This window comes from Pteropus alecto, unplaced genomic scaffold, assembly GCF_000325575.1.
Source record: "Pteropus alecto unplaced genomic scaffold, ASM32557v1 scaffold43, whole genome shotgun sequence".
NCBI lineage: Eukaryota > Metazoa > Chordata > Mammalia > Chiroptera > Pteropodidae > Pteropus > Pteropus alecto.
Window position 1 is genome coordinate 7773319 of NW_006435764.1, and position 27918 is coordinate 7801236.

Consider the following 27918-nt stretch of genomic DNA (forward strand, 5'->3'; position numbering starts at 1 on the left):
CAGCACTGTCGGTCAACAGTGTGTAAGGACGAACCAACCGTGGCCTCCTCCTGGCTCAGGTGGCTACTTTGAGGGCAATGTGGGTTATTTATCAGGCAGAGCATGGAGTGCTTGGTAGCACTTCTGTTGACACTGCAGAGAGTTAAAAAAAAAAAAAAGGTAGGAGTCTGGGGTGGCTCCATAGTGTAGTGGTTACCATGTCTGCTTTACACCCAGAAGGTCCTGGGTGTGCACCCCAGGTGGAGCCACGGACCATACCCGGGGGGCTGTGAGTGTGTGGGAGGAGATGCCCCACCTTCAGAGATCCAGTTCTTAAGGAGAAACAGCAACATCCATGGGTCAAGGGTGGAAGTTTTGTGGGGGGGGGAATAAAGAGGAGGTGGGGGAAAGGTAGGAGTCTAAGTGGAAGAGAGCCTTTTCACACCACTGCCTTTATTGCTTCTTGGAGCTAGGGTTTTCAGGAAATTCCTATCTGTAGACACTAAAAATAGGGAATGATCTGGGATCAAAATAGCCTTTGTTTTTTTTTTTTTTTTTTTTACCTAGTTAGGAGGTTGAAGATAGGCGGCCTGTTCATATGTTAGTAAATGCCTGGGCTACAGACTACTTGGTGCTTGGTTCGCCCTCTCTCTCTGGGTACAGTTTGATTGGGCATTGATCCTTGTGCTGATCCAGTGGCCTCCACCTCAGTGCCTCTGGAGAACAAGAGCTGCAGGGGACACCTGACCCTAAATATAACCCCCTGGCTTCCAAGAGTCAAAGCACAGCAGGGCTGTTATTAGGAGCGTAATGGCACGTGATTGCCATTTGAGCAGGCAGCAGTGGACCAGGCTCCCTTCCACAACAGTTTCAAAGTGGGAGGCCGCAGCTCTGCCCCACCCCACACGTAAGACAGGTGTTCCTCTTCTGGTTTGCCCCTCTCAGGTAATGTTGCTTGGGATGGGATGAACTTCATCCCATATCAGCAAGCTCTGTCAATAACTGCCTCTAAAATGTACCCCACATCCATCGACTTCAGCTCCACTGCTTCCCCACCCCAGATCTGGTCCATCCTAGGTCTGGATTATTGTTGGCGCCTCCTCACTGGTCTCCGTGGGACTATGCCTGCCCCCTACAGTACATTCTCCCCACTGCTAGCCAGGGAGCCTTTTAAAGCTCAGTAGATCGTGCCACACCTGCTGAAAGCCCTCCAGTGGCTTCCGATCACCATCAGAATAAAATCCACACTCTTTTCTATGGCCTTACCAGGGCTTTGTAAGGTCCAACTTGATTTGGCCGTCCCTAGTTTTCTCGCCTTCTCAACCATTCTCCCCGCTGTTGCTTACTGTCTCCAGTCATACTGACCACCTTTCTGTCCCTTGACTATCCCAAGCCTTTGCACTGGCTGCACCCTTGGCTTTAAATGCTGTCCCCCTGAATCTTCACATTGCTGGCTCCTTCTCATCATTCAGTCCTTAGTTCAAATGTCATGGAGGCCGTGTCTGACCACCCCAGCTAAAACACTGCCTTCTTCACTTGGTGTCGTATTGTCTTATTTTTAATCTGTACCTGTGTTGAGCTCTGTATATAGATTTATCACCAGCTCCTCAAATTATAAATTCCATGAAGGTAGGAACCTCTATATCCTCGGCACCTAGAACGGTACCTGGCACATAGTAGGTGCCCAATACTTGTCGAATGAATCAGTTAATATAGAAAGAATGCTTCATTTAGCAGAAGTACAGAATTAGCTTTCAATAGATGATCTGTCAAAACAGTGGGTAGAAGCGTGAAAGAAGAATGAGCAGGCATTTTGCTCTGGGTAGTTTCTCCTGAGCCCTGTGGTCCTCTGGTCGCCAGAACTAATCGGAGCGAGAAGAGCAAAAGGAGTCATCAAGTGAGAAAGCAGAGTTTGCTGTCCTATTTCCGTGCGTCCATGCTGGAGGTTCCAGGCTGTCTTCAGTAGCTAGACTTGCAAAATAACCACCACTCACTGGGGAAAACCTTGCCTGCCAAGTTGTTCTTGGTGTCCTGTCCACAAGGAGTTTTATAAAGCTCATATTGGAGTCCAGAGTCTGGAAGATGTGGATGGGGGTCTCTCAGGGCTGGATGTGGAGGAAACGCTGACCTGTGTAGGAGTAAAAATGGCTGACCATGGAGATGCTGGTGTGAAAAAAGAACCAGATGAGATAAGGGAAGGGGAGAGGGTGGAAGGGCCTGGACACCTTACGACAAAGGTACAGAGGTGTCTTCAGATAAACGGGAGTCCCGAGGACAGGAAGGCACTGTCGTGTGCGTGCCTCGTGTGGGCATGGATCGTTGAGCTGCGTGCCACGGTGTGGCACGCTTAGCAGACTGAAGCCTGGGGCTTTATGTGCCAAGTGCTGGAGGTAGGGCTGAGCCTGCTAGAGCCTTCCAATAACAACAAGCTGGCAGCCCCTGGAAGTAGGCAGAGCTTCCTGAGAAGAGAACGGCCAAGGTCAGAGGGTGAAGGGAGCAGGTAACCAGTCTGTGGGTGCTGATTTGTGTTTGTTTGTTTGTTTCACAGCTTGGGAAACAGAAGAAAAAGTACATGCCATACAACCACCAGCACAAATACTTCTTCTTGAGTGAGTGTCTCCTTCCAACACAGGGGACTCCCTTGGGAGGGACGTGAGGAGATGACTCTCCAGGGGATTCTGGTATTTTAGGTAAAGGCTAGAGGAACTACTTCGCCCCAACAGGTTACTCCTTGTGCGGGAGCTGCCTACCATCTCAGCTGAGCAAAGCCAACGGTTAGGCTGATGTTTGGTCAAAGGTTGTTCTCATTGCAAAGCCAGCGCCATGCTGATGTTTGCTCAAAGGTGGTTCGCGGAGTGGTTGGGTGGGGCCATCCTGACTAAGCCTTAAGCCATACCTTGAACCCTGTCATACACATTCCTGGGTCTAGGGACTTGGTGGGGTGCAGTCCAAGCCCCAAGGAAACAAAGACAGATGTAGCTATGGGAAGATGAGACCCAAAGAGGGAGTGGAGGAGCCGTTGCGTAGTTGTCTTAAGCTCTTTCTGAAGACTGTTCCCTCGTTTAAAAATCTGCTTCATAATGGTCAGTTTTAAAACTCCTTTAAAAATTTAAAATTTCAAAGGAAGGGAGGGTGTGATTCCAGCGATTCCATTTTAACTCGAAGGAATTTATTTTAACTGTGTAGTAACCAACCACACCTCCTGGGGAAAGGGCGATGGGGTAGAGGCTGGAGCAGAAATGTCGGGAGAAAGAATGTAAGAATGCAGGGCATCTCGGAATAGAGGAGCGAAGGTGGGCATTGTAATGTGGGGGGTTACAGGGGAGCATCGGGGCCATGCAGAGAAGGGATACGGAAAAGGAAATGGGGCAGCACGTGGGACTGGACCCACTTCTTCAATTCTCAGTGTTCAGAGAAGCCTCGTGCCCCTTCCCACAGCCGACCTCTGGGCTTCAGGTTGGGGGCCACAAGCCTGTTTCCCTAGTCCAGGGAAGTAAGCTTTCAGTCCGTGAAGGATCAGCAGGACCTCCCTGTCTCCTAACACACCTGTCCCTTCACCTGCATAGAACACACGGCAGATGACTGTCAGGACAGGTGTAAGGTCGGTGCGAAGGCCCCAGGCAAGGGCAGGGCTGTTGCCAGGGTAACTCCAGGAGTATTAATTAGCAGTGGGAGCAGAGCAAGTTCCACGCAGGGGGCTTGACCTCCCCCAGTTGCCCCCTTCCACTGGAAAAGAAGGCCACTCCCGCCCCTCACCCTCCTGGCGTGGTCTCGGGAGATTTTGCATTCAGTGCCTGCCAGTTCCGGCGGATCGAGGAGTGCCAGGGCAGCTAGGGGGACAGCAGGAGACAGCAGAAACGCCAGAGGCCGTCCCTCCCGCACCAGCTGGCTCTCCGGTGACCCTCATGCTGCTCACACCTCCTCCTCCCTGTCTCCATTTCCTCCCCAGTTGGGCCCCCAGCCTTGCTGCCTCTCTACTTCCAGTGGTATATTTTCTATTTTGTTATCCAGCGGAAGAAGTGGGTGGTGAGTATCCGTGGTCCAGGAGTCCCGCATCCTTTGTCTCCAGGACCTTGAGGGAGGGCAAAGGGGTTCTCCAGGGGAAATCCCACTGACATGCACTCCAGGCCTAATAGAACCAGCTGTGGACCTTCCTTATCTCTAGGTGGCAGGATTTGAGCTCATCAGACCACCGGACTCCCAATGCCTATTTCATTCTCCTGTGGTTCTTGTGCTGGGAATAAAGCCAGGGGGGGACTGGGGAAAATGAGTGAGAAATGGCACCAACTCTCAGGAAACTTCTGGTGAAGCAAGATGCGGTTGACACCAGAGAAAAGAGGTACAGGCAGAAGGTTCTGGGATTCCAAAAGGGGCCCGACTGCAACTAGCTGGGTGAGAGGCATCAGAAAAGTCTTTGTGAAGTTGCTTTTCTAGCCGACCTTGGTGGACAGGCAGAGGTGGGGCGGAGGGAGAATGGACTCTGAACAGAGAAGCTGGGTAGTGAGGGGTGGGTCTGTCATTGGACATTCTGTGGAGGATTCGAGTGTCAGGAGGAGGACGGTGCAGAAAAGTGACTGGAGATTTCGTCAGGACACTGGCACAGACTGAGCCGTGGTGCTGGAAGATTCATTTGGCAGCGTGACGAAGGGATGAGGATTTAGATGGGTTGGGAGAAGCTAGAGGCAAGGAGACCCTGTAGGTCCTGGCACTCGTCAAGGAAACAGGCACGGAGGGCTGGAGGTGCACTGGGGGTCAGAAGGAAGGAGCAGTGGCACTCGATACTGCAGGGCTGGGCCACTGAGAGGAGACAATCCAGCCTGGGTACCTGGGAGAATGGCCACACCTGATGCAAAGAAACAGGTGAAGTGAGATGCTCTGCGCCAGTCCTAATGCTGCCTGCTTCCCCCTGCAGGACCTGGCCTGGATGATCACCTTCTACGTCCGCCTCTTCCTCACTTATGTGCCGTTGTTGGGGGTGAAAGGCCTCCTGGGTCTTTTCTTCATGGTCAGGTAGTGTTTGATGGGAGGAGTAGGGATTGGCGAAGAAAAGCAGATATTTGGGAGTGACCGGTCTGGTCTGGGGACTACGTAGCAGGGGTTATGTCAGGTGTTGGCTCGGGAAGGTGGCCAGGCTGGAGCGGGTGTCTGAGGGAGAGTGAGAACTCCGGACTCTGCTTGTACTGTTTCCGTCTGTGTGCCTTATCCACCAGGTTCCTGGAAAGCAACTGGTTTGTGTGGGTGACACAGATGAACCATATCCCCATGCACATCGATCACGACCGGAACATGGACTGGGTCTCCACCCAGGTAAGGGACAGTCACTTGGAAGACCTGGGCATAACACAACTAAGAAAAGGGGTGGGTAGGCAGAGATGCAGGGCACGGGGCGGGGGCAGTAACGATGACGAAAGTCCCCAGCAGCACTGCCTTATTAGCTTGAAGCTTCTCTCCTGTCACCATGTGGAGAAGGGAGTGACCAGGGACAGTCCCACGGCCCCTCCCTTCAGACAGCTTTACCTGGGAGGGCTGGACCAGCCTTTCCACCTGGCATCCAGGGCCATGCTCTCCCCGACCTTTTCCTCCAGCTCCAGGCAACATGCAACGTCCACAAGTCCGCCTTCAATGACTGGTTTAGCGGGCACCTCAACTTCCAGATCGAGCACCAGTGAGTCGGGGGGAGCTGGAAAGCCGGGTCTCAGGGAGGGTCCACGTGTGGGGAGTGGGGGAAGCAGAGGAGCAGAAGCCACTGACTGTCCCGTTCTCCCTGAAGCCTTTTCCCCACGATGCCGCGACATAATTACCACAAAGTGGCTCCCCTGGTGCAGTCCCTGTGTGCCAAGCATGGCATAGAGTACCAGTCCAAGCCCTTGCTCTCGGCCTTTGCCGACATTGTGCAGTGAGTATCTGAGCCTGGGAAGACGGCTGGAAGGGCAGGGAGAGGGCAGGGCAGGGGGGTGGTGAAGAGGGGGGTGGGAGCAGAAGTTTTTCCCAGTTGTCTGGAATGGAGGTCGCCAAGGCAAAAGCAGGGCACTCTTATCGGTCTTGGGGCAAGGTCGGTCCTTTGCTCTCAGTGCCATGGCCCAAGCTCTTTCTCAGGCAGAGGGGAGGAAAGCATTCACACGGAAGGGTCGCGGACACGGGCTGCATACCTCTGCATACCTCTGCAAGCACCACTACATTCCTGGTGGGTGGTCTGGCTTTTGGGCTCGGCTCGGCTCGGCTCGGTTCGGCTCAGTCCGCCTCACTGCCTGCTTCCATCTCGTCCCCACAGCTCACTGAAGGAGTCCGGGCAGCTCTGGCTTGATGCCTATCTGCACCAATAACAACAGCCGTCCCCCCACCCCCCATATGGAGGAGGAGCCTCTGGAGCTGAAGTAGAGGGGAGCGTGAGGGATGATGCCACTACAGTTCTATATGCAGAGGGAGTGGGTTTGAGGAGATAAAGGCTCTGGCTCAAACCCCTCCCCTTTATCTTCTAGGCAGATCAATGGGAACACACAAGCCCCCTCCTCCCTCCCCCACCCCCCAGAAGGGATGGTGCCGTTGGGGCAGGGATGTAACTTCTGCTGTTTCCTTTTGCTCGTTTGTCAGATGCAGATGGTCAGCGAACAAAGAGGGAATCAGGAAGGTGTTAGAATAGGGAGGACCTACTAAGCCCAGAAATCAGCAAGATTTACCACTAAAATTCCGCCCAGGAAAGGGGTGAGCTCATCTCACCTGTCCACTCCAGTGCCTTCTCCGCCCTCGCCTGCAAGCCTCAGAGGTTCGCAGGCCGGAGGGAGAGGGAGCAGCTGAACCTTGTGAGCAAGATGTAGAAAGGAAGCATTAGCGCTGAGAATTCCGAGACCTGACAAAACGCAGGGCCTGGGAGCTCAGCTCACTCTGGGCGGGGTGTGACATGTCTGCCTCAGGCTTCCGGAGAAGCACTCTCTCCATTTTTAGAAGCAGGCAGGGCAAAGGCCAGGATGTGGTATTGGAGACATCTGGCCCTGAGGGATGCTGCCCCGACTGATTTTTGGTCTCATGTGCCATCCAGGGTACCAAGGTCCTAGGTCTTGCCAAAATGGCTAGCAAAGAGAATTGCTGGCCATTAAAAATCCCTTCAGCTTTTGATTCATCTCTTCTAACCAGCACTTGAGGAACAAAACACTCCTAGGACAGGGAGTCCACTTCTTGCTCTATATACAAGTGAGCAGATGGGACGACTTAATCTTCTCCTCCTAAGAAACAAATGGGGCTCCTAATGGTTTCTCTTTGCTTCCCTACCTATAAGTCCAAGTTCAATACAACGGCAGTGAGCGCAAGTGACCGAGCTAGGAGATGCTGAGTCACCTCCCAGTCATGAGGAAAACACAGGTTTCAGTCATGAAGAATATAAAAGCTGTGAGAAATTTTCTATAACCTAAATTGTTACAGCATTACTTCTGAGCAGGAGCAGTGGTGTTAAATGTCATCACTTCATAGTTCTAAACCAGAAATAGGAAGATAAAAACAGAAGTTTGTGATCAACGTTGCTGTCATTAGGCATCTTAATTAACTGTCAACTTCGTGCAAGTGTCTTTCTCTGCTGGAGACCAGGTAGGAATTTAGAATAATCTCTGGAGCATATCAGTCTAATACTGAAATGCAATTTTTTTTTTAATCTCGTGGTTTTTAAAAGATAAAAAGTTTAACCCATCTCTACAGAGCAGACATAGGAATGTTATGTGTCCCCCCCACCCCCTCCCCCGGTCTCACCTTAACTCCAGGGCTTGTCACCAGCATTCACACTCTCTTCCCTTCCCACACCCACGGCCCCTCAGTCCAGGCGAGGGGACTGTTCGCCTGTTCAGCAGCATCTACTCTAAGCATATTGAGCATTTGGGACACTAGGAGGAGGGAACCTCAAACTAGAAGGACAAAGCCCAGCCCTGGGAGAGTTTGCCATTGTCTTAAAACTAAATGCAATCAAGGAAATGAAGCGCGTTGGGATGAGACTAGGCGCCATCCATAGAAAGGCTGTCTTGATTTCTTCGAAGTTTGTCAAAGCAAAGACAAAAAGATTTAAAAAACAAACATGGGGGAGAGCAGGTTGCAGAAGAGTTCAGATCTTTCCCATGTGGGCAGAATCATTTAAAACAGCCTGGGTAGAAAGCTGAGCGGCAGAACTGAAGAGTCCTATTTTCATTGGCTTCCTCACTCCATAGGTGCTGACCTTCCCCATCCCTGTTCCCTGCTACCTGAGGTTTGGGTGTGGTGTCACCAGCCTATCCAGCCATCTGGCTTTTGGCCTCAGGCAGCCTGATCTGAGCAAACCAAGTGGAGCTTATTGAGCCAAGTCCTGATCCTCAAAGCACCTCAACCACTGTGGCCTTCTCTCCTTAACCGAGACCAGTGTGGCCTCATGGCCAAAAAGGGACATTCCAGTGACAAAAAGGTCCAGTTACAGTGAAAACATGAGTGATCTCAAATCCAATGACAGATAAGAAAACGGGCTTAGATAGGACAAGTCACCTCCAGTCACAGATTGTGGCAGAACGTCTGAACTCCTAAAAACTCCAACTGTTTGTCTTGTTACTTTCATCTTTCAACCACTTACTTATCTGGAGCCATTTTTGTAAGTAGGTCCATTATCAATATCCTTTTTGTATGTGCCAATTTTGTTACCACATCCCAGTGAAGTAAATCTGAAAATAAAATGAATTTTGACCAAATGAAGGCTATTGTAATCCGCAGTGCTCTTCTGCATGTGTCAGTAGGACCACCTGTGCCTCTCCTGTAAGTTACTATCCACCTCTGTGGCTCTCTCTTCCGAATGGATCCCTGCACAGCCTCCCCTTTGCATAAGCCCCTTGGACAGAAAAAGGAACATCGGGACCTCTAGAAAACACTAAAGCACAGGTGGACTATGGCAAGGAAAAGAAAAGCCAACCCCTTCCCAGGACACCTGCGTGTTCAAATGGTAAATTACCTAGATAACAGGCAGGTTTTATGTGCACTGCTTCCTCCTATTGTGAGGCAATGTCCTCACCCTTTTTAACTTCAGTCTCAGTACGGATAGTCCCGTTTTTGCCTGAATCTTTCTTTGCGTGCACAACGTCTCAGAGCTGGACTACATAAAGCAATGCCTTTTTAACCTAACTAGAACAGCAACCTGAGCAACAATATGCTAACTAAAAATTTGCAAAATTGATTTTCCCTGCGGTGTGCAATAAACATCTAGAAAAGACTAGGCAAGTCGACTTCAAAGAGCAAGAGAAAAACACCACTATGTGCTTGTTTAGCACAGGGTGCAGGCCCTTAACTAGAACTACTGCGCTGAGGTGATAGCTCCCTGAGGTCTTACCACCTCTGGGACCCATCAGCATTACTGCAGGCTTAGAATCAAATTACTTGAATCAGAAAATAGAGCTTCCATAGGTGTGTGGCTCCACTCGATCTGCAGAAAATTAGTTTTACTTAACTGCTGGAGACACCAGTGAACAAAAAAGACCCCTGCCCTCAACACAGAACTTTCTGTCGACACCAGTGGTTTTCAGAGTCCCCTAGATATGAGGGCTATGCTGGAAAGACGATCCCATTCAAGCTTCCACCAAGAGCTCTTATATCCCGAGATTCCACGAGATTTTATTTAAAAGATAGGCTGCTCCGTTAACAATTTTGAAAAACCACTAATCTTTAGTCTTCCACCTGCTTAATCTGCCAAAACATCAACTTAAATTTCAGACCTCTTACATAAGTGTCCTTGTTAACTTCAAATGACAGTGATAGGAATGCTAAAAAGTTAAGAAACTCAAACGGGACAGCTCCCTACTAAGTTTTATCAGGATTATAAAACTTTCGAAGCACAAAAACACCATCTCTACAAGAAACAGCAACCTGAATTTGACATCACAGAAGGAATAAGGAGGTGATTTTTGCGTGGCAGCTTTCACAATTTACAAACTGGTACTGTAAATGCTTGGATGCTACCTAGTAGTTGATTTAAATTGTGAGGCTTCCTCAAAGGAGTTCCTTGAGAAAGGAGGTAACTCACACGGGTGGAAAACTAGAAACCTACTCAATTTATTAAAACTCCTTTCCCAGCAAGATGAACTCGGTATCCTCCAAATGGCTGAAGTACCACTCAAGCTGATTTGGCCGGTCTATGGGGAATGGCGCCATCTTGTGGCCACTCCTCAAACCATCTGTTAATAGGGTGCAATTGCAGCCCGCTATCTTGGGAGGAAGAGAACAGTACATTCTGCCTGAAGCCTGGGATATCATATCAGATGTTTTCAAAGAACATGAAATTCTGGTTACTTTTATAATTTTATTGACTCTTTTCTCATAACCTTAAAACAAAAACATAACAGCATCTTTTCCCAAAGTCTCGACTCAGTTGATTGCCTCAGAAAGGCCATGAGAAGAACTTCACCACCTTATGCCTCTAAATAATGACTAAAGACTCAAGTTACACAGCAAGTTCAAGTTTCTGCCCACCCCAGGACACACAGCCAGTAATCGAACCCTTGTTGCCAAGTCCATGTACTCCAGCTCTCTGCCTGTCTTATTTCTTAGTAGCTCTTCCTATTTGCTAAGACCGGGTCTTCCTGCCGGCTGTCCTTCCTTCATGGTGGGTCAAGGCTGAACCAGAGAAGCGTGGTCTGGTTCCGCCATCACCGGCCACCGGCTGGCCAGCCAGGAAATCACTTCTGTAAAGTCTTTTGTCTCCACCATTTCTCTCCCTCTCCCTTCTTCAAAACCTGTTGCTATCACTTTTACGTAACAATGAATTCAGTGTCCATTAAAGTGAAAGGTAGTTTGAGGCTGACATACTTTCCTGAGCTAAAAAAAGAAGAAAACAAAGTACCTCTGCGGCTTTCCTGCCATAAGATCAAGTAAAAAAGGGAACTGCAGTACTGAGAAGGCGCATGCCACAGAAGCAACGCAGTCCCCTCCCTGCCCCAGGGGAGGCTTCTCCAGTGCCAGCCCTCAAGGGGACGGGGCAGATAACTCTGGGCACGGAGGTGTACTGAAGGGGAACTTGTTTATTTTCCCCTCTTAAACTTCCCTGCTGCCGCCCCAGTCTTCGCCTTCTTCTTCACGGATCCCTTGGGTTCGGGCTCCTTGCGCTTCGCTGACGAGAGCGAGCCGGTCACCTTGAAGAAATCATCCAGGCGGCCCTGCGTGCTGCCCTGGCGGCTCTTGCTCAGCCGCCGGACCCCACTGCGGATTCGCTCCTCGGAGAACTGCTTTTCGCCGCACATGAACCTGACGAGCTCTTCTTCGTTTGGTTCACTCCACTTCAGCTCCACAGACTCTGGGTCCAGCACCTCAGGCTCTAGGAAGAGCTGCTGGGCCTCTTTGTGGAGCCAGTTTTCCGGCACGGGGTACTTGCTGGGGTCAAGTCGACGCACGATCTCCTCGATGCTCTTGTGCTTCTGGATGAGGTCCACAGCCCGCTTGGGCCCAATGCCTCGAATGCTCTCACAGTAGTCGCTGCCCAGCAGGATGCAGAGGTCCACAAACTGCTCCTGGTTCAGGCCCAGCTCCTGAAGAATCCGGCTCAGGTGGAATTCCTGGATGGGTAGCTTCTTGGCCTCGCTGGCAGTCAGGTGCCGCATTAGCACAGGGCTGCCAAAGGTCAGGCAATCCATGTCCTCCGTGGCCGCAGCATAGACTTTGCCAGCCTTCACCAGGGCTGCACAGCTGGCCTCTGCCTCGCTGGGCGCATCGAGGTACGGGATGCCCATGAGGCTCAGTAGATGCTTGCACTCATCATTGTGTTGCTTGGTGACCTTCACTAGTCGCTTAGTAAACTTCTCCACGTCCTCCTCAGTCCCAACATCCTGAGCCTGCTGTAGCCGCTTCTCGGCCTCAGCCCGCCGCTCGCTGCGTTTGGCCAGCTCACCCGATTTGAGCTGTGGCGGCTTGCCATCGAAGACATACACGGGCTTGATGCCGTTCTCCATCATGCGGATGGTGCGGTAGAACATGCCCATCAGGTGGCTGGTGGTCTCACCCTCCTCATTCTGCAGCACATCCCCACCCTGGCGAACGGCAATCAGGAACTGATAAATGCTCATGGAGGCATCGATGGCCACCTTGCGGCCGAAGTAGCTCTTGATGTCATTCTCCCGGATGGCACTGGGGGCCACATCAGCAATCAGTTTGGCCAGGCCTTGAATACCCATAGCGACACGGAGGAGGAACGGCTGAAAAAGAAAGGCAAGTAAAACAAGAAACTTAAGGGTGCAAAAAGGGCAAGTTGCTATCTCGCCAACTTCGTGCCTTCAAGTAAATAAATTTAGTGCAACAAAAAGGACACCAAGTCAGCCCTGCAGAAGATGAAAAGATGAACAAGACAATGTTCTCACTGTCAAGAAACTTACAGTCTAGCAAAGAAGTTCACTCAGTAAATACTAAGGCTTTCTGAGTATCAAGAACTAAACTGGGTGCTAAGCAGAATAAGACGCTACTGATGTCATTGAGGGACTTAAAATTTTGTGGATAAGGCAGCAATAGGGCTAGCGTGCAATAAGGGTTACAAGAGATGTCTGTGTCAAGGATCACACAAATCCAGACTGCCTGGCCTGTCCGGAGGAGTCCAGGGATCATAAAGGCAGAACTGAGTCCTGGAAGGCAGGCAAATATTGGTTAGACAATGAATCTGAGATGAGACAAAGACAAAAGCAACCATAATACACTGGCTGAATGTGTCAAGCGGTGAAACAAACATTTCAGTATCCATCTTCTTGCCAATTCCTGAACAACACATTTATTCCTCCTTCGTGCCTTTATACCAGTCATCGAACATCCCCAACTCACTCCTCCGCTCCCTCCGTCTAGCAGCTGTGATGATTAGTTTTACGTGTTAACTTGTCTAGGCTACAGCATTCAATTATTTAATCAAACACCAATCCAAATGTTGCCTTGGCCATATTTTGTAGATCTGGCTAACATCTATGATCAGTTTACTTTAAGTAAAAGAGGTAGCTCTCCAAATGGTGGTGGGGCGCGGGGGGCTCATCCAAATCACATGAACTATCTTAAGAGCAAAAACTGAGGTTTCATGAAGAAATTCTGCCTCAAGGTTGCATCAATTCCTGCCTGAGTTTCTAGCCTGATGACCTGTCCTATAATTTTCAAACATGCCAATCCCTACAATCTCCTGAGCCCGTTCTTTAAAATAAGTCTCTTTTTGGATTTTGTTGATCAATGTCACCCCTAAATTTTTAATAATAATTTACAGTCTCTTTAATGTGGCTTGCTCATACACTGCACTAATCTCCCTCAGTGTCCCCACAGCACTTGAGTTTCTACTTCTACTATGATGTTGCTAGGAGTTTTAAGTCTTTTCCTTTGTATTTTCCCTCCACCACCAGGTCTGAGATGTACACCCCGTAGCTCCTACCCCACCCCAGGTCCTGATCTAGTCACTCAGCCCAGTGCTGCATTTCTATGGTTCAGGCCCCTTAACAAATATTTCCTAGAATGGTATTGTCCAAAATTCAGTCAGGCCCAAACAGCCCTCACGATTTTTTGCCATTTCCAATTAAAGCCTGTACTTTCACTCACTTAATATCTTCCTTAAATGGAGACCATTGTTTCAAAACTAAGATAAGTTGAAAGAGAGAACTCATCTTAAGTGATATGTTATCAGTTATATTTTAATATAATGCATAATTATTAAAAAAGATTTGTTTGAGTGAAACTTAAAGTCATCGTGTACCCACTGGTGTGGTATGTGTCAACACTTTAAGAAATATCATACCAGACCTTCGAATTGTTCCCACCTTTCCTTCACAGGATTCTTTTTCTAAATAAAGCAGAAACGGCCCTGTGATATTCCTTCTTCCAAGAAAAGTCCAGACACCTCTGCATGACATCGAGATCTTCTATGCTTTGGTTCTCAACCTATCTTTATAGTTTGGGACCCCATAGAAAAGTTAGGATAAGGCCGGCCTTTTCTCACTTGCTCAACTGTGCCCTCTACCTGCCACCCTCGACCCCCTTCTTCAAGGTTTCATTTTAGTTCCCCCGTGAATGGCTGTGGCCTTGAATTTGGGCGCCAGTGTTTACCTACCTTCTGTGCAGCATCATTAAGTCACTTAGTGTGACGATACTAAGCCATTTAAGTTTGGTTTTCTCATCTATAAAATAAGATTAATGCCATGCCCGTCTTGCAGAATTACTGCCAGGGTAAACTGAGATAACAGGTGAAAACCTGCCGACATGCTCTCCCTGTCCCTGTCCCTCCTCTCCCTCTCCCTCCAGACCCCACAAATGCTCTGGCTCATGCCTCAAGCAGGCTCCTTTGCTGGAACGTGTACTGAGAAGGCAATGCCTTGTTAGCCGGTTATCCTGCCTCAGCATCCAACAGACGGCTCTAAACGAATGAAGTTTAAAACTGTCATCCAGGATCTTAGTCGAAATACGCAAGTTACTATCCTTTCTACAAATGAATACAGAGGCTCGGAGGTTACGCGACTGGCCCAAGAACCACAATGGGAAAAGTGGCGGGACGGCGCTCGCGCCTCCGCCCTGAGCGGCAGCCGGCCCGCCATAGCGCCGAGCGCAAATCGAACCCCGCTGCTCTTGGGAGAAGCTTCCCATGTCATCTCACCTGGCCTAGGGGCACGAGGCCTCGGCAGCTAGCGCTTGGTCCGGTGTCGCCCAGGACAGTCCTCAGCCCCGCTACCGCTTCAGCTCAGCCGCAGATCACCTCTCGCTCCGCTGCCTTCCAAAGCCCGCGCTCCCGTTACGGGACGCGCCGCTGCGCACAGCCTCCCGGGAAGTGTAGTGCAAGCCCCGGCCCCCTTGGCCAGCTTCTCTCACGACGAAGAGTCGGACTAAGGTGAACGAACTTGCTCAGCTACCCTACCCTACCCTTCTCCACCGCTTCCCCTACTCCACCCCAGATCCCAGCAGGCTCCAGCCCCAGCTACACCGCCCCACCCCCCCAAAAAAATCACAGGACTACAAATCCCACAATGCCACTTGCGCAGGCGCACTTCCTTTTCCGGCCGGACAGCGCGCTTGCTGTACTGACGCGTTTTTCCGGTGGCGGAGCGGCGGATTACCTAGAGCCCGGCAAAATGGTGAGCGGGATGAGGGGAGTTCGGAACAGGGTTGTGAGGATCCCCTCGGGGCCCGTCCCCACACCCCGCTTCTCTCGCAGAGGCCTCAGTCGCCCGAGATCCAGAGAGCCGAAGGCTTCTATATCCTCCGGCTTGGGCTGACGGGCGGGGAAGGGAAGCCCTTTGCCAGGGACTCCCCAGGCAGAGGTTTTGACTTCGTGAGTTTTAAGGGTGAGGGGCGTGAGGCGCATTTTTAATTTCTTCTAGCTTTTGCCACTGTTACGTACGATCAAGCTTTTCTCTATATTTGGAAAGTTCTTCCACCTGCCGAACTCGTACTCATCCTACAAGGCAAATGTCTCCTTCCTGGTGAAGCATTTCCAATACCCTCAGGCATTTAGCCGCACTCTCCTGGGAGCTCCCACAACCTCTGTACTGACCTCTTGCCACGTGTCCTGGTCTTCTTTGTTATCTGCCACGCCTCCTGGTGACCACCATCTGACGTGCCTCTGTCCCTGTGATGATGTCTATTCATCTTTGTATTCCCGATGCCAAACACAGGGCCTGCAATTGCAGGCTCAATAAATGGCAGCGATTGTCTTTGTCATTTTCAGGGGGGCATAAATGTTTATTGGATTGAATTCCAGTGTCTCTTAGAACAATGGAGTCAGTTTATTTCTCTAGAGTTGTTATGTTCTGGATTTTAGAAACGTTGGCTGGTGGGTGACAATGGAAGTTAACATTCGTACAAAATTGTATGTTTACAGCCTTCATTCACAGGCATTATCTCATAATCTTCCCTAAACTTTGGGAAGGAAACAAACACCAATTAAGCAATTACTCTATGCCAGGCAGTAACCAGATGCTTTCTTAAATCATACATTAACCCTATGAGATAAGTACTGTAACTACTTGACTGAGACTCATTCAGTAAAACCAGAATTTTAACTGTCTTGCCTGTAGATCCTAAATTCCATAATAAAATACAGAGTTAGAATTTGAGATCTGGGTACTGGTTCTGATCTACTGACATGGGAACATAAAGCTCCTAAAATCATAGACTTTTCCTTATATGTGGTTTTTCACAGGCAGAGAGTCCATGACTTTCATCACATTTTTTTTCATACTGGTTAGTGGCCTCAAAATGTTAAGGACCATTGATCTATAGCTGATCAGTCAGTCACCTTTTGTGTCTCAGCCTCTGACTCACAGCCACCCTTCTTGTCTCATACTGAAAAGTCAAAGTGCCACCTTAGTTTAAGATGTAATTGTTGCCATTTCCCAACTGAATCACTTGATATTGGTTCTGAAGGATTTCCATTTCCCAGGCTGCAACAGGCCTTTGGCAGTCACAGCTGCACAAGGCTCCTTGATGACCCCAGAGATGCCCCCAGGTTGAAGTCATGGCATTCTTTCACTGCTCTGATCTTCTGCCCTCCCCTAGGAGCTCGAGGCCATGAGCAGATACACCAGCCCAGTGAACCCAGCCGTCTTTCCCCATCTGACCGTGGTGCTGTTGGCCATTGGCATGTTCTTCACCGCCTGGTTCTTCGTGTATCCTTCCACTGCGCAGCCAGTGGGCCAGAATTAGTGATGTGGGAAACTGAGGCAGAAACCATGCTGGGTACATGCACCCTGCCAGTTTTGTTCTGGTGTGGGGATGGAAGAGGGTAAGGAGGTCGAGGGAAGGTTCTTGATGCCCAAGGTCAGGTTGTGGCCTTATTTTCCAAGTTCAGGGTGAGTTCAGTTTGCTCTTCAGATTTCTAGGATAGTGAGCAGAGGGCTTAGCTGGACTAGAGGCTAGGCATAGGAGATCTGAAGTTGGAAGAGTGGTATAAGGAGGGGTGCCCTCAGGTGTCAGGAAATCTGACTAGTCCAGTTCCACCATGCGTTAACTGTGTGACCTGGGGTGAGTGACCCAATCCCTCTGGGCCTCATTTTCTTCCTGGGTGGTAGAGGGGTGGTATGGAGTACCAGAGTCCAGGTCATCACTTGGGCCCCTCTGCCTGGCTGCACTGAGCCAGACAAGTCTCCCAGAAAGCCCAGAGCCCATACCTTTCTCCCAGAGCTGTATTGGCCAGGCTTCCTGCCCTGTGCAGCCCATCCCGTTGCTTCTCCTTAACCATCCTGCGAGTTATGAGGTCACCTCCACCAAGTACACTCGGGACATCTACAAAGAGCTCCTCATCTCCTTGGTGGCCTCACTCTTCATGGGCTTTGGAGTCCTCTTCCTGCTGCTCTGGGTTGGCATCTATGTATGAGCTCCCAAGGTAAGAGCTGTGACAGGGTGGGACACTGGAGTAGTCCCACACCCACATCAGCAGGGTCCTCAGGCCTATACATTCCTTGGTTAATGAAAATGGACTCAGAATGGATAGTGACACCAGACACATGTGCCTCTTTCTCTGTTCCTAATGGGGCTTTGAGCCAAGTGTGACTACATTGTTGGTTCTGAGTTCTGCCTGCCGCCCAGGGCGTCAATCTGGCTTTAGGATGTCCTACACAGGGCTGTGGGCACAGGCTACCCATGGTTATACATCTGCATTTGTAAACGTCATAACACCAATGAATTGGAGAGGCTGCTGGGGAGTGGGCCAGAAGGGGTCAGGGTCTGGGACTTAAAATTTGCTGCAAGGAGTATTGTTTTGGTTAGTCTGGATGTTTTCAGGCATTGAACTAAATCTCAGCTAAGTGATGAAAACCAAAAAAGAAAGAATACTTGGCTGCAGGTAATCCATCAAACGTCACAATTGGCTCTGGTGGCTCAGCTTCAAAGAACTGTGCCCGTAAGCCCTGCCCCTGCAGCATAGGAGCTCGGTGAGAAAAGTTGGTGCAAGGAAGGATCACTGGTCTCGTTCTGATACCCGTCTCTTCTTGCAGGTTCCATCCAGGCAGCTTCGCCACCGGATCCCTGCTTTTGTAAATTAATTTTTTTTACTGTTGCTGGAAGTGTTCCAGTTGCTCTGAATGCAGCTCACAATAAAGGTAGATATGTGACTGCCCTGTCTGGTGCCCATTCTGTGGGGTGGGGGTGGTGCTGGTGCTGGGACCTACATGACTTCCCCAGTCCCAGTCCTTCTTGTTTCTCTTCCGCCTTTCAGTTGGTTCCTGCTGCTGGGGTGCCCTGCTCTCTGCCTATGAGGGGAAAAGGGGGATATAGGAGGGGTGTCCTGTCCTTGGAGTTAAAGGCTTACCTGTGGATAGGAAGTGGCTGGCCTGCCCTCTTCTATTTCTAGAGACTTCTCTAGGAATCCACACCAATCAGGTCTGCCCTGGGCCAGTCCCCTGCTCTAAATGCAGCCACCTTCCATGGCTGGGGACCTTCAAAGGCTCAGTTTGTCCCCTAAGAAGGCTTTTTCCTAGGATGACTACTTTTAACCCAGGTGGGGCAGCGGTGGGTCCGTGGGGTATGGTTAGAGGAGGGGGCTGCTGAATCCTGTGCCCAAGTCTAGCATGAAGCTAAGCAGAATAATGGGGTACAAAACATCTGTCTGGCTCGGGGCCCCAGAGATGGCAGTTGGTCCTAGCCCCACAGGTGACTCCATCTCCTACCAGAACAATCTCAAGAAGATTGGGATGCAAGCTCAGATACAAAGCCATATTTATACATTTATTTATATACGGATATTTACTTCAGAAGAAAAGAGCTGTTCAGGGGACGGGAAGCAAGCAGGCCCGGGGCTGCTTCCCTTCGCCTCCTCCAGAGTCAGAGTTGGTAAATGATAAATATGAGTCAATGCTCAGGGATGGGAACTGGAAGTTAACTGGGAGAGAGGGGTGCTCTATGCACACGCAGGCTTTTATAGGAGATGTGTGAGCAGGGGTTTGGGTGTTGAGAGGCCCTATGTACAGCTTGAAGCTTGGGGGAGGTTAGCCCAGTGGCTACAGGAATAAATGCCAAAAGGGAGAAAGGGAGGGATGGCTGCCAGCCCCTGGGTAAGGGCACGGAGCCAAGACACCTACTCACTAGCACCAGCCAGGCAGTTGTCAGCCTCCAGCAGGCGGCCCATTCACCTTCCCTTACGCCCTTTCACCTTATTGGGTTTAAGGCAACTTTGGTCCAAGGTTGACCCCTCCCTGCCCCTTGAGCAGCTTAGAGCCCCTACTTGGCCCCAACAGGTGCACTGAGGACCCCCTCCTCAGCCATGGAAACAGCCAGCTGCTAACCAGATTGGGGCCGTGCTGTGTCCAGATGGGCTCCAGGGGGCAGTGGAGAGTCACTTTCCAGTTAAGGACTGAAGGGCCTTAGCCTAAGAACATGGACCCCACAGAAGAAGCCCCAGAATCTTATTACAGGGGGCAGGGCTTGGCAGTTTTAAGTCATTTAGGGAGGTTCCCCCAGTGAGAAGAGGGAGAACAGAGTAGTCTTAAGTAAGGCTGGGCTCCCCACATGGTATGGGGAGCCATGTAATTCCTATGTCAGAATGAGGGAATGGAGCCACCTTGGGGAGGGGGTTGGGAGGCCAGGTATCCCCACTAGCCCCCTACACCCCACCCTCCAGTGTCTCCCCATCCTGAGAATAAGTGCTTTGACATCCATGGCAGAAAGGGACCTGCAGTTCATAGGCTTCAAGATTCAGGCCCCCCCAACCCGGCTTCCTGTTCAAAACTGGAATCAGGGGAGAGGGGCAAGGCCTGCTTCCCAAAGAGGTGGCAGACTATCACAAAGCAAGGACGGATGGCAAGTCCTGTCCCCACGTCTGAGCCCATAGCAGACATGGCTAAGTGATTTCCACACTCCTTCCATGAGCCTGGATGCGGCCGCAGAATGCTGCAGGCACCCACTAAGAGAGAACTAACGTTGGCACTTAACACTGCTGCCCTAACCCGAGTCCCCCGCTCTGCTCCTGGGAGGAGCGGGCAGAGATTGGGCCTGCTGCCAAGCACGGGTTCCCCCAGCTTGGCTGTCCAAGGCCAGCACAGGAGCCCTTGGTTTGGGGAGACAAGGCCACTAACAAAGAGTGGAGGAAGAGGCCAGAGTCTTGGTGATTGGGAGTGGGATGGGTGTCTTGAGGCTCCTGCAACAGAGGGAGCCAGGGACTTGTCTTTGCAAGTGACCCCTCAGGGCTCAATCTCCATCCTTCCACTCCTGCCCCAGTTTAAGTGCATTTTAGTAATTACTTCATTAATAACAGCAAAAGCTATTTGCGTCCACCCACCAGCCAAGACGGCCTGCTGCCTTGCAGGGATTCCTGCTCCTCTGCTCGGAGAGAATGATGGGTCACTGACACCACTGAGAGCTCTGGCAGCTCCCAGGAGCCCAGGCCATGGGGCCGAACCACCTCCTGGAGGCTCACAGGGAATTTCCCTTCCACAATACTCCGGGTTCAACGGGCCGAGGCTTACTTGGCCCACTGGCCCTACTGGTTCTACCAAGTACAAAGTGTACATAAGGCATGTGGTCGGTCTCTCTGACTCATCCAGGGCTGGCTTCAGTTGCCCTGGGAGTTCTCGGAGCCAAGCTCTCCCAGGGACAGGAGACCTCCTGGGCCACACTTAAAACTTCGAAGTCCAAGTCCAGCGTAACAGTCAAACCCCAAAAAGTCTACCACCTAGCCATCCCCCAGGGAGCAGCTTTGAGGGTGAGGGCCGTCAGCCCTCCACTGACGCGTGGGTCCAGCCAAGTCTCAGGGCTCGATCCAAGCCCCTGCTGGTCGTAGAGGCGGGCAGGGAGGTTGGGATGGTGGGCCCTGGACTGTCGCGGGCTTCCCCTTGCCTCCGGGGCACCTGAAGCCAGTCCTCTAACTGCCACATCTGGACAGGTGTGAACCGGTCCTGTCCTGGTCCCAGGAGGTCTCTGTGGGGTGTGAGAGGGGCAACCAGCAGGAACAGCAGCTCCAGTGTGAGGACTTCCAGTTTCACCAGTCGAGGGGAGGGCCACGCCCAGCTCAGTCTCTCCGAGGACATGCCAGTGAACAGTGGAGAGCTGGTGGGTAGTGGGCTCCAGTGTAACACCACCGCATCCAGTGTGGAAGGGGCAGCCGGGGACCCCCAGGCCCTGGTGTGGCGCTGCCTCAGGGAGGGCAGCTCAGTCACACAGGCGGTAGAAGCGGAAGTAGTAGTCCGTGGCTGGCTGGACCAGGGCCTCCAAGCTGCAGTTGGCCTGACCCTGGGTAGAAGGGCAGGGGGGATGGGTGAGGTGGCTCTGGGGGGTACAAGGCAGGAGGCACTCCCTCTGCTGACCTGGCCTGACACTGTCCCAAGTCTTGCCGTGTGCTCTACAAACTTCCCATCCTTCCTCCCAAGCTCCATACAGATACAGGTGCCTGGACCCCCAGGGATGGATGGGGTGCCCGTGCTCACCAGCAGTGCCACCCGGAAGTGGTAAGTGAATTCGCGGAAGGAAAGGATGGTTACTGGCCACTGGTGGGACGTGCCCTGGAGAGAGGAGAAAGGGGTCAGCACAGCCCTCTGCTCCTCTCCCAACCAGAATCCCTCTCACTCGGCCATCGCAGGTCTGGGCAGCGCGGCCAGTTCTTTGAAGGGGAAAAGCAGAAAGCTCTGAAGAGAGGTCAGGAAGCACGTTCTGCTTTGGGGAGCAGTGGCAGCCACCCTCAGTGCAGACTTTGCCAGGCACAAGCCCACGGCTGCCCTCACCTGGCCCCTGTCTTATCTACCTTCCCTCTCACCCAGTATGCCTCGGGCTCATCGAAGTATTTCGCTACAACCCAATGAGGTGACCGCTTATAGATGAGGAAACTGAGTTACTTGCCTAAAACCACATGGTGACTTGTGGCAGAGCTGGACATCGAACCCAGGTCTGTCATGCTCTCTCCCTGGCAGGGCAGCGTGGGGCCCAGCCACAGGCAGCTTACCCGCCTCCTACCCAAGGATTTGGCTTTGCCTCCGTAGCGTGTGGGTTCGGGCCTGAGCTCCAGGTCTAATAAGTGTGTCGCGGGGCTCTCCGTCCGCTTTCGGGTGCTCTCTCCTCTCTTTAGGGCCACAGGACCTGGGCCTCTGCCCCGCCCCCAACCCCACTTCATCCTCTACTCAAGTTATTTTCTGCATGCCCTTTCTCCCTGGCTCATGCACTGTCGGAAGGCAAGGCCTGTGCGTACCCCACCTCTGTCTCCGCAAAGCTGGGCCCAGCACAGGGTCTGAGACAGTGGAAGCCCTAATGAATACTTGTTGACTGAACACGGGAAGGGTGAGAAGTTCCCTTAATTTGTGCTGAGAGTCAAGACTTTGGGTCACACAGCCAGTGAGAAGCTGGACAGTGACAGGGTCCCAGCCATTTGGTTATCAGGGCAAGAGGTGGTCCTCTCCGTGGAGCCCAAGGACCTCCCAAATGGAGCTGTGCCACCACTCTAGATTGAGCTTGAGGTCCAGGCCCTCCGACCCACTGCCTCCCCCGACTCACAGCCTACCCCATGTTCCCAGCCCTACTGGCACACCATGTTCTCTCTCTTCCCCTCCTCCTGGGACACTGTCCCCAAATTGTCCGTCAGGTGTCATCTCAATTAAACATGATTTTTGCGGGGCGGCTGCCCTGACCCGGAGACTAGTCAAGGTTAGTCCTCCCTGCCATGGGCTCAGGACTCCCTCCTCGTCCCCACCATTGTACTGGTCCCAGGTAAGTCCTTATGGAACTGTCTCCCCAGGGCTCTGTGTGTAGGGACAGGGCCAGGAGATGCTCAGCAGTGAGTAGGGCACACAGGTCCCCTCCCCGGACAGGCCCCAAAATGTCCCCTTTGGAGATACTTTCACTCTGACCTGGCTCCCTCTCACCTGCTTTGGGGCCCAGCTATGCTCTGGGGCCTGGCTGGACCACAGCTTCCCAGTTGCCCCCTACCTGGGTGTCCTGGTGGGTGTGGAGGCTCTGTGGAAAGTCCCCCTCCTCACATGGCTCCGCGTTGGACATCAGGCTACACAGCACCACGGACACTGGGGACGAGGAGCTGGGGAAGGCCCAGTTAGCAAGAAAATGGGGTTCCGAGCTCCTCCACCCCAGCTCCCTCCCAGCCAGCCCTCCATTCTACGTCTCCTGCCCCGCTGACACAAGCCACTGAACCCTCACACAGTCTGAAAATGATGCCTGATCGTCAAGGCCCTAGACCATCCTGAAGCCCAGAGACGGCCGGGGTCACACGGCCAGTTAAGTATGGAGCAGGCAGAGTTTGCATCCGTCCTCAGCCCCTTTCTCCAAGTTGTGGAGGACCACTGCGTCTCTCCACTCCCCCACAGCGCACTCACTTCATCTGCAGGGTCAGGCTGAGGTGCAGTGGGGTGCTGCTGCTGACAGGGATGTGGTAGGTGAAGTTCCCAGGCCTGAAAGGGCAACACCGGCTCCTTAGCCCAAGGCCACCCCGACGGGCGCCCGCCCCAACGCACTCCTCAGCCCCCAGTCTCTACTGAGCCTTTCAGGGGCCTAGGAAGGGACTGCCCAGCCTTCCTCCCTGGGGGGTGGTGGGGGGCAAGTTCTGGGCATCAGTACTGCTGAGCTTATGACACCTGAGGGAACCTGTCTTTGGGGTGAAGGGAGCCAAGCCCACCTGCAGGCATCTCCTGGAGCACAGTACTGGGAGGTGATGGGCATCGAATTCTCCAGCACCTGGATGGAGGTGAAGGAGGGCACTGGGTCTGCAAGGAGAGAGGTTGTTAGGGCAGGGAGGAGGGTGACAAGGCAGGACACAAATCAGAAGCAGCCAAGCCTTTCCCTGCCAGACTTGGATCAACCACTCACACCTTAGTATGAGTAATTTCATGTTCTTTCCAGACTCCCACGATGGCGGGGGCGGGGGGCGGGCACACCGGCCTCTTCCCCAGCAGCCCTAGGACCAGCCAGTTCCCATGAGCCTGAGGTCTGTCTCCCTGACAGAAGCAGCACACCCAGGAGCAGGGATGGTCTTCTGCATCCCTCGCCAGGGCGGTACAGGAGCCCGCTCTTCAGGCCTCTGTCCCTGATCGCACACACCTCTTCCCCACTCTGGGTTCAGTGACTTCAAGCAGGCAGCAAGCCGTCAGCCAGTGGGTGGGAGTACTCACACATGCACATCAGAACCCCCCCCACCCACCTACACACACACAGAGCCAGTGGTTAAACATCTGCCAGCACACCATTGCTTGTGGCCCTCTCCGAACTAAGCCACCACGGACAGGCCGGCTGGGTGGGGGTGGGACTGAAGTGTGACAGGAGAGGTCGAGGAGACGAGGTTGTAACCTCTCAGTTCACCTGCAGGCTTGCCGCTCAGCCTGACCATCCGCCCAGGAAGGGGAAGCTGGGGCCACCGGCCACTAAACATTTGCTGGACCTGGGACATTTTCACCCAAGGACACCAACGGGACCCAGAATACTCCGTGGGGCCACGGACAGGAATCAGACAGACATTATGGAACACGCCTTTCCACTTCTCTTCTGGGCAAACTCCCACTGTCCTTCAGAGACTCAGCTCCAGTGTCATCTTCCTGATCCTTCCCTGATCGCCTCCCCACCTTCGCCGTCAGGCTGCCTGTGGGTCGCCTCAGAGCCTCATCACAGATGTTTTCGCGTCTCTGAGCTCTCTGGGGGCAGGGCATGTCTTCGTCACCCCCAGTGCCCTGTACAGCCACGCAGCAAGGCCCAGGAAACGGCTGCCTGGTGAGCATCTAGCCTGTGGAGTTTCCCCATCACTTTGACCTCGAATCTCTGAAAGCCACAGTTTCTAAGCTTTTTTCTTCCTCTAAGCCACAAAACCCATCAAATGAAAGTTCACGAGGAAGACCAACACCTAGAGCGGAGGCGTCTGGTTGAAGCCAGAAGGCTCTGGCTTCCCCTTCAGCCTCCACGGCAGCCCCGGGGCGCCTTGGAGACGCCCAGTTTGAAAACTTCTGCAATCAAGGATTCGCTCTCTTTGTTAAACCAAGGGTTTGAAGTTTGGAAAACCTGGGGGGACTGACCCTGTACAGCACCCTCCTTGCCCAGGCATGGTGACACAAAAGGAGCCAGGCAGACTTGGAATCAAATTCCACCTCTGCTGCTGATGGGTCACACGACTCTGAGAAAGTCACTTCACTTGTCTACGCCTCCGTTTCCTTATCTGAATAACGGATAGTTCTTTTCTTGCAAGAGTGTCCTGAGGATTAAATCAGGTGATCTGTGTAAGGCTCCTGGCCAGCTTCCTGGTACGCAATAATGCTCAGCACATGGCCGCTGATTGGTAGTTGTGCACTCAGATGACTGGGCTGAAAGGGACTCTGGCCAGTGAGCCCAGCCAGCTGGGCTGAGAGGTACAGCGGGTAGGACAAGTACCTGGCTGGCCCCGGGCCTCAGTGGGCTGGGCAGGGCCCAGGCCAGGCTGTGTGGCCCCTCGGCGGGCCCGGCCATGGAGACCAAGGCTGGGGCTGTTCTTGGTTTTGCCTTGTCCCCCAGGGAAGGGGACTACAGGGCTGGCCACAGGCTCCAAGCTCTTTGGATGCTTGAAGTGACCAATGCCATTGGCTGACAGGCCCCAGGACTTGGCTCTGATGTTGGTGACTGGCAGCAGGGCCATCTGGCTGGGGCCTGTGGATAGAATCAGGGACAGGCTGAGAAGAGGGAACTGGCTGTCTCCTGCCCAGCTATCTCTAGGGCCCCACTAGATTCTGGGTGACCCCCATCTCTTGCTCCAGGAGACCCAGCGATGCATCTTTGGGGGCCTTTCTCTGGACTCGGATAAAAACCCCCGACCCAAACCCTGGCCCTGAAATAGCCATACCTGAACGGTTGGTGGAGGGACTGGGGCTGAGACCGTGGCTGGGGTTAAAGCTGGGGCCAAGACTAGGGTCAATGGTAGGGCCTGGCGTGGGTGAGGAGCAGCAAACGACGGGGCAGGGGTGGCTGGAACACAGGTCTAAGGCGCGGATGACAGGACCTGGGACCAAGCTGGTCAGGCCGGTAGTCACTGAGGAAGCCAGAGGCTGTGTGAGCCAGAGCGGGGCAGCAGAGCCCGCCACCCAGGACCCAGCCACCTCTCCCCGACCCCATCCGTCCAGACCCACCCCAGAAACGCACCCAGCAGCAAAGAGGGCTGTGTGCCTGGCAGCCCAGCGGTCACAGGGGACTGTCGGAGCTGAGTGGTCCCAAAGCTCTGGCTGGACCTGCTGGGGAAGGGTGGGCTGAGCTCAGAGGGGCTGGAAGGGTCTGAGTGGGGAAGCCTGGGAGTCCTGGAGAAGCAGGAGGGGCAGGCAGAGGTGGACAGGGGAGGTGGAAAGGAGGCAGGAGGAAGGATGGCAGGAGCCTAGGCAGGAGGGACGGGGCTTGGTCCAGACACGTACCATGGGCACATGGCCTCGCTCCCCCCAGGGTTCTGGGACCGGAGCAGGGCCAGCAGACAGGAAGTGGACACGGCAAAAGAGCTAAGGGACAGCAGAGAGGGAAGGGGCCGGGGAACAGGCGCAGGGAAGGAAAGAGAGAAGACACAGTCAGAGATGGCCCCAGATGCTGAGGGTGATGGTGGGCAGACAGAGCCCGAGGTCCCACCGTGGCCCTCCTTCCCCAGCCCGGACCCCTCAGATGCCCCTGACTCTCAGAGGCCCAGCTACCTGGAGGAGCACTGAGTAGGCCAGAAAAAAACACTGGCTTTTGCAGGGACAGAAAAACGGCTCCCCTACTCCAGGGAGACCCTCCCACCTACCCCTATGAGCTCCCAGCAGGCCGAAAGCCTGAGGTGGAACCCCCTTGAGATGAGACTGCTCTGATCCTGGGCTGCCCATTAAAGCCCCACCTGGCCTAGTGGCTCAGCTGGCAGCCAGGCCTCCAGGGACATACCCATCTGTTTCCACCAGGTCCTCCTCGGTGCGCAGGCTCAGCACGTACAGTGTAGACATGGACACCACACTGAGAAACACAGAGAAGGGCCACGGTTAGAGCTGGAGCCACCACCCAGCTCTCTCTCTCTCAAGGGCAGGGCCTGGGCTCTCAGTCGATGCCTGTAACTGGTCTCCCAGCCGCAGGGGAATGAGGATGAGGCAGCCTCCCTCCTTCCCCAAGACCTCAGGGGCTCTCCCAGGCCACATCATCCTCTCCCCTCAGGCCTGGGTGTGTGGGCAGCTCAGCTCCCCCAGCCGGCCACCCCAGAGCCTGCGGGACAAGTCACCTGAAGGCCATGACCACCACCAGAGCAATGATGGTTCCCTGCAGGAAGCGCTGGCTGATGCAGGCCTGGTCTGGGACCACAGATGACGGCTGAGGACCGAGAGGAGAAAGGAAGAAGCCCAGACTTAGGGAGCCCATGGCCTTACCCACTGTGGGCTCTGCTGGAGGTGGGGCTGCTAAGGGCTCCTCATTCCCGTGGTGGACAGAGGACAAGGAAGGGGACACGGGGCCGGGAGGGCTAGAGTGTCAAGATGAGAAGGGAAGCGCGTGAAGTGAGCCTGGAGAGGGGCAAGCTGGAAAGGGAGGGGCAAGCCGCGGGGCTGGGGAGGCCCCAGTCAACCTGCCTCCCACCTCTGCCCACCCTCACCTTGCTGGCCAACTTGGGGGGCCTCTTCTTGTGTGGGACACTGCCAGCCCGGCTGAACTGGCTCCCTGCGTGGCTGCAGCAAGAAGGCCAGGGTCAGAGGTGCCTCTGGGAAGGGGGTCTTGCCCTCCCCCGCCCCACACCCCCACCTGAAGGCTCCTGAGCTGCCGGTGGACTTGAGGCTGTCCAGTCGCCGCAGTTTGGCCAGCTTGTGGCTCCAGCGCTCCAGCTCATCAATGCGCGTCTCCAGGTTGTCGGTCAGCTTGCACAGCTCCTTCACAGCACCCACATTCTCCATAAAGATGCGCTCCTGCCTCGGGCAATGGGCCGATGTTGAGGGCACGGTCCACCCCTGCGAGCGCCAGGCTACAGCCCCGTCGGGGAGCAGGAGGGGAACCCCTCGAAGCCTCCCTACCCAGGCTAGCCTCTCCTCCAGTCCAGCAACAGCGCCCACACACGGCTCCCTGTCTTTGTCTCTGAAG

General features: G+C 53.3%; 4 protein-coding genes across 8 annotated transcripts in view; 2 read left to right on the top strand and 2 right to left on the bottom strand.

Annotated features, from left to right (window-relative positions):
• The window catches only part of FADS1 (fatty acid desaturase 1), a 13894-nt gene extending 5218 nt beyond the window's left edge, over positions 1-8676 (top strand). The window contains exons 6-12 of one of the 2 annotated variants that reach the window (XM_006911219.3): positions 2528-2588; positions 3929-4005; positions 4892-4989; positions 5190-5286; positions 5565-5644; positions 5750-5875; positions 6251-8676. In XM_006911219.3, coding sequence (XP_006911281.1) covers positions 2528-2588; positions 3929-4005; positions 4892-4989; positions 5190-5286; positions 5565-5644; positions 5750-5875; positions 6251-6302 — 591 coding nt within the window. In that variant the 3' untranslated portion in view covers positions 6303-8676. The remainder of the gene's footprint in view (positions 1-2527; positions 2589-3928; positions 4006-4891; positions 4990-5189; positions 5287-5564; positions 5645-5749; positions 5876-6250) is intronic. The other variant, XM_015588727.2, reaches the window with a different exon arrangement.
• Positions 8677-10256: 1580 nt separating this feature from the next.
• On the bottom strand, positions 10257-14844 carry FEN1 (flap structure-specific endonuclease 1). Its single transcript, XM_006911220.3, has 2 exons — positions 14567-14844; positions 10257-12155 (listed from the first exon to the last, which is right to left on the bottom strand). The coding sequence occupies exon 2, from the start codon at positions 12132-12134 to the stop codon at positions 10989-10991; it is 1146 nt and encodes a 381-aa protein (XP_006911282.1). The 5' UTR covers positions 12135-12155; positions 14567-14844; the 3' UTR covers positions 10257-10988.
• Positions 14845-14920: 76 nt separating this feature from the next.
• TMEM258 (transmembrane protein 258) lies at positions 14921-18018 on the top strand. Its single transcript, XM_006911221.3, has 4 exons — positions 14921-15041; positions 16465-16574; positions 17155-17290; positions 17901-18018. The coding sequence occupies exons 1-3, from the start codon at positions 14934-14936 to the stop codon at positions 17279-17281; spliced, it is 345 nt and encodes a 114-aa protein (XP_006911283.2). The 5' UTR covers positions 14921-14933; the 3' UTR covers positions 17282-17290; positions 17901-18018.
• Positions 18019-18153: 135 nt separating this feature from the next.
• MYRF (myelin regulatory factor) overlaps positions 18154-27918 on the bottom strand; it is a 34185-nt gene continuing 24420 nt past the window's right edge. The window contains exons 15-27 of one of the 4 annotated variants that reach the window (XM_015588898.2): positions 27586-27746; positions 27440-27512; positions 27074-27162; positions 26746-26814; positions 26253-26333; positions 25990-26075; positions 25694-25879; positions 25249-25500; positions 23513-23600; positions 23214-23288; positions 22813-22918; positions 21324-21398; positions 18154-21129 (exon numbers count right to left, since the gene is read on the bottom strand). In XM_015588898.2, coding sequence (XP_015444384.1) covers positions 21049-21129; positions 21324-21398; positions 22813-22918; positions 23214-23288; positions 23513-23600; positions 25249-25500; positions 25694-25879; positions 25990-26075; positions 26253-26333; positions 26746-26814; positions 27074-27162; positions 27440-27512; positions 27586-27746 — 1422 coding nt within the window. In that variant the 3' untranslated portion in view covers positions 18154-21048. Of the gene's footprint in view, positions 21130-21323; positions 21399-22812; positions 22919-23213; positions 23289-23512; positions 23601-25248; positions 25501-25693; positions 25880-25989; positions 26079-26252; positions 26334-26745; positions 26815-27073; positions 27163-27439; positions 27513-27585; positions 27747-27918 lie in introns of all 4 variants that reach the window. The other 3 variants (XM_015588900.2, XM_015588899.2, XM_015588901.2) reach the window with 3 other exon arrangements.

Coding starts and splice junctions, on each gene's coding strand:
- TMEM258 (XM_006911221.3), top strand. CDS start 14,934: ATGCCACTTGCGCAGGCGCACTTCCTTTTCCGGCCGGACAGCGCGCTT. Junction 15,042..16,464: donor ACCTAGAGCCCGGCAAAATG/GTGAGCGGGATG, acceptor GCCCTCCCCTAG/GAGCTCGAGGCCATGAGCAG. Junction 16,575..17,154: donor TTCACCGCCTGGTTCTTCGT/GTATCCTTCCAC, acceptor CCATCCTGCGAG/TTATGAGGTCACCTCCACCA.
- FEN1 (XM_006911220.3), bottom strand. CDS start 12,134: ATGGGTATTCAAGGCCTGGCCAAACTGATTGCTGATGTGGCCCCCAGT.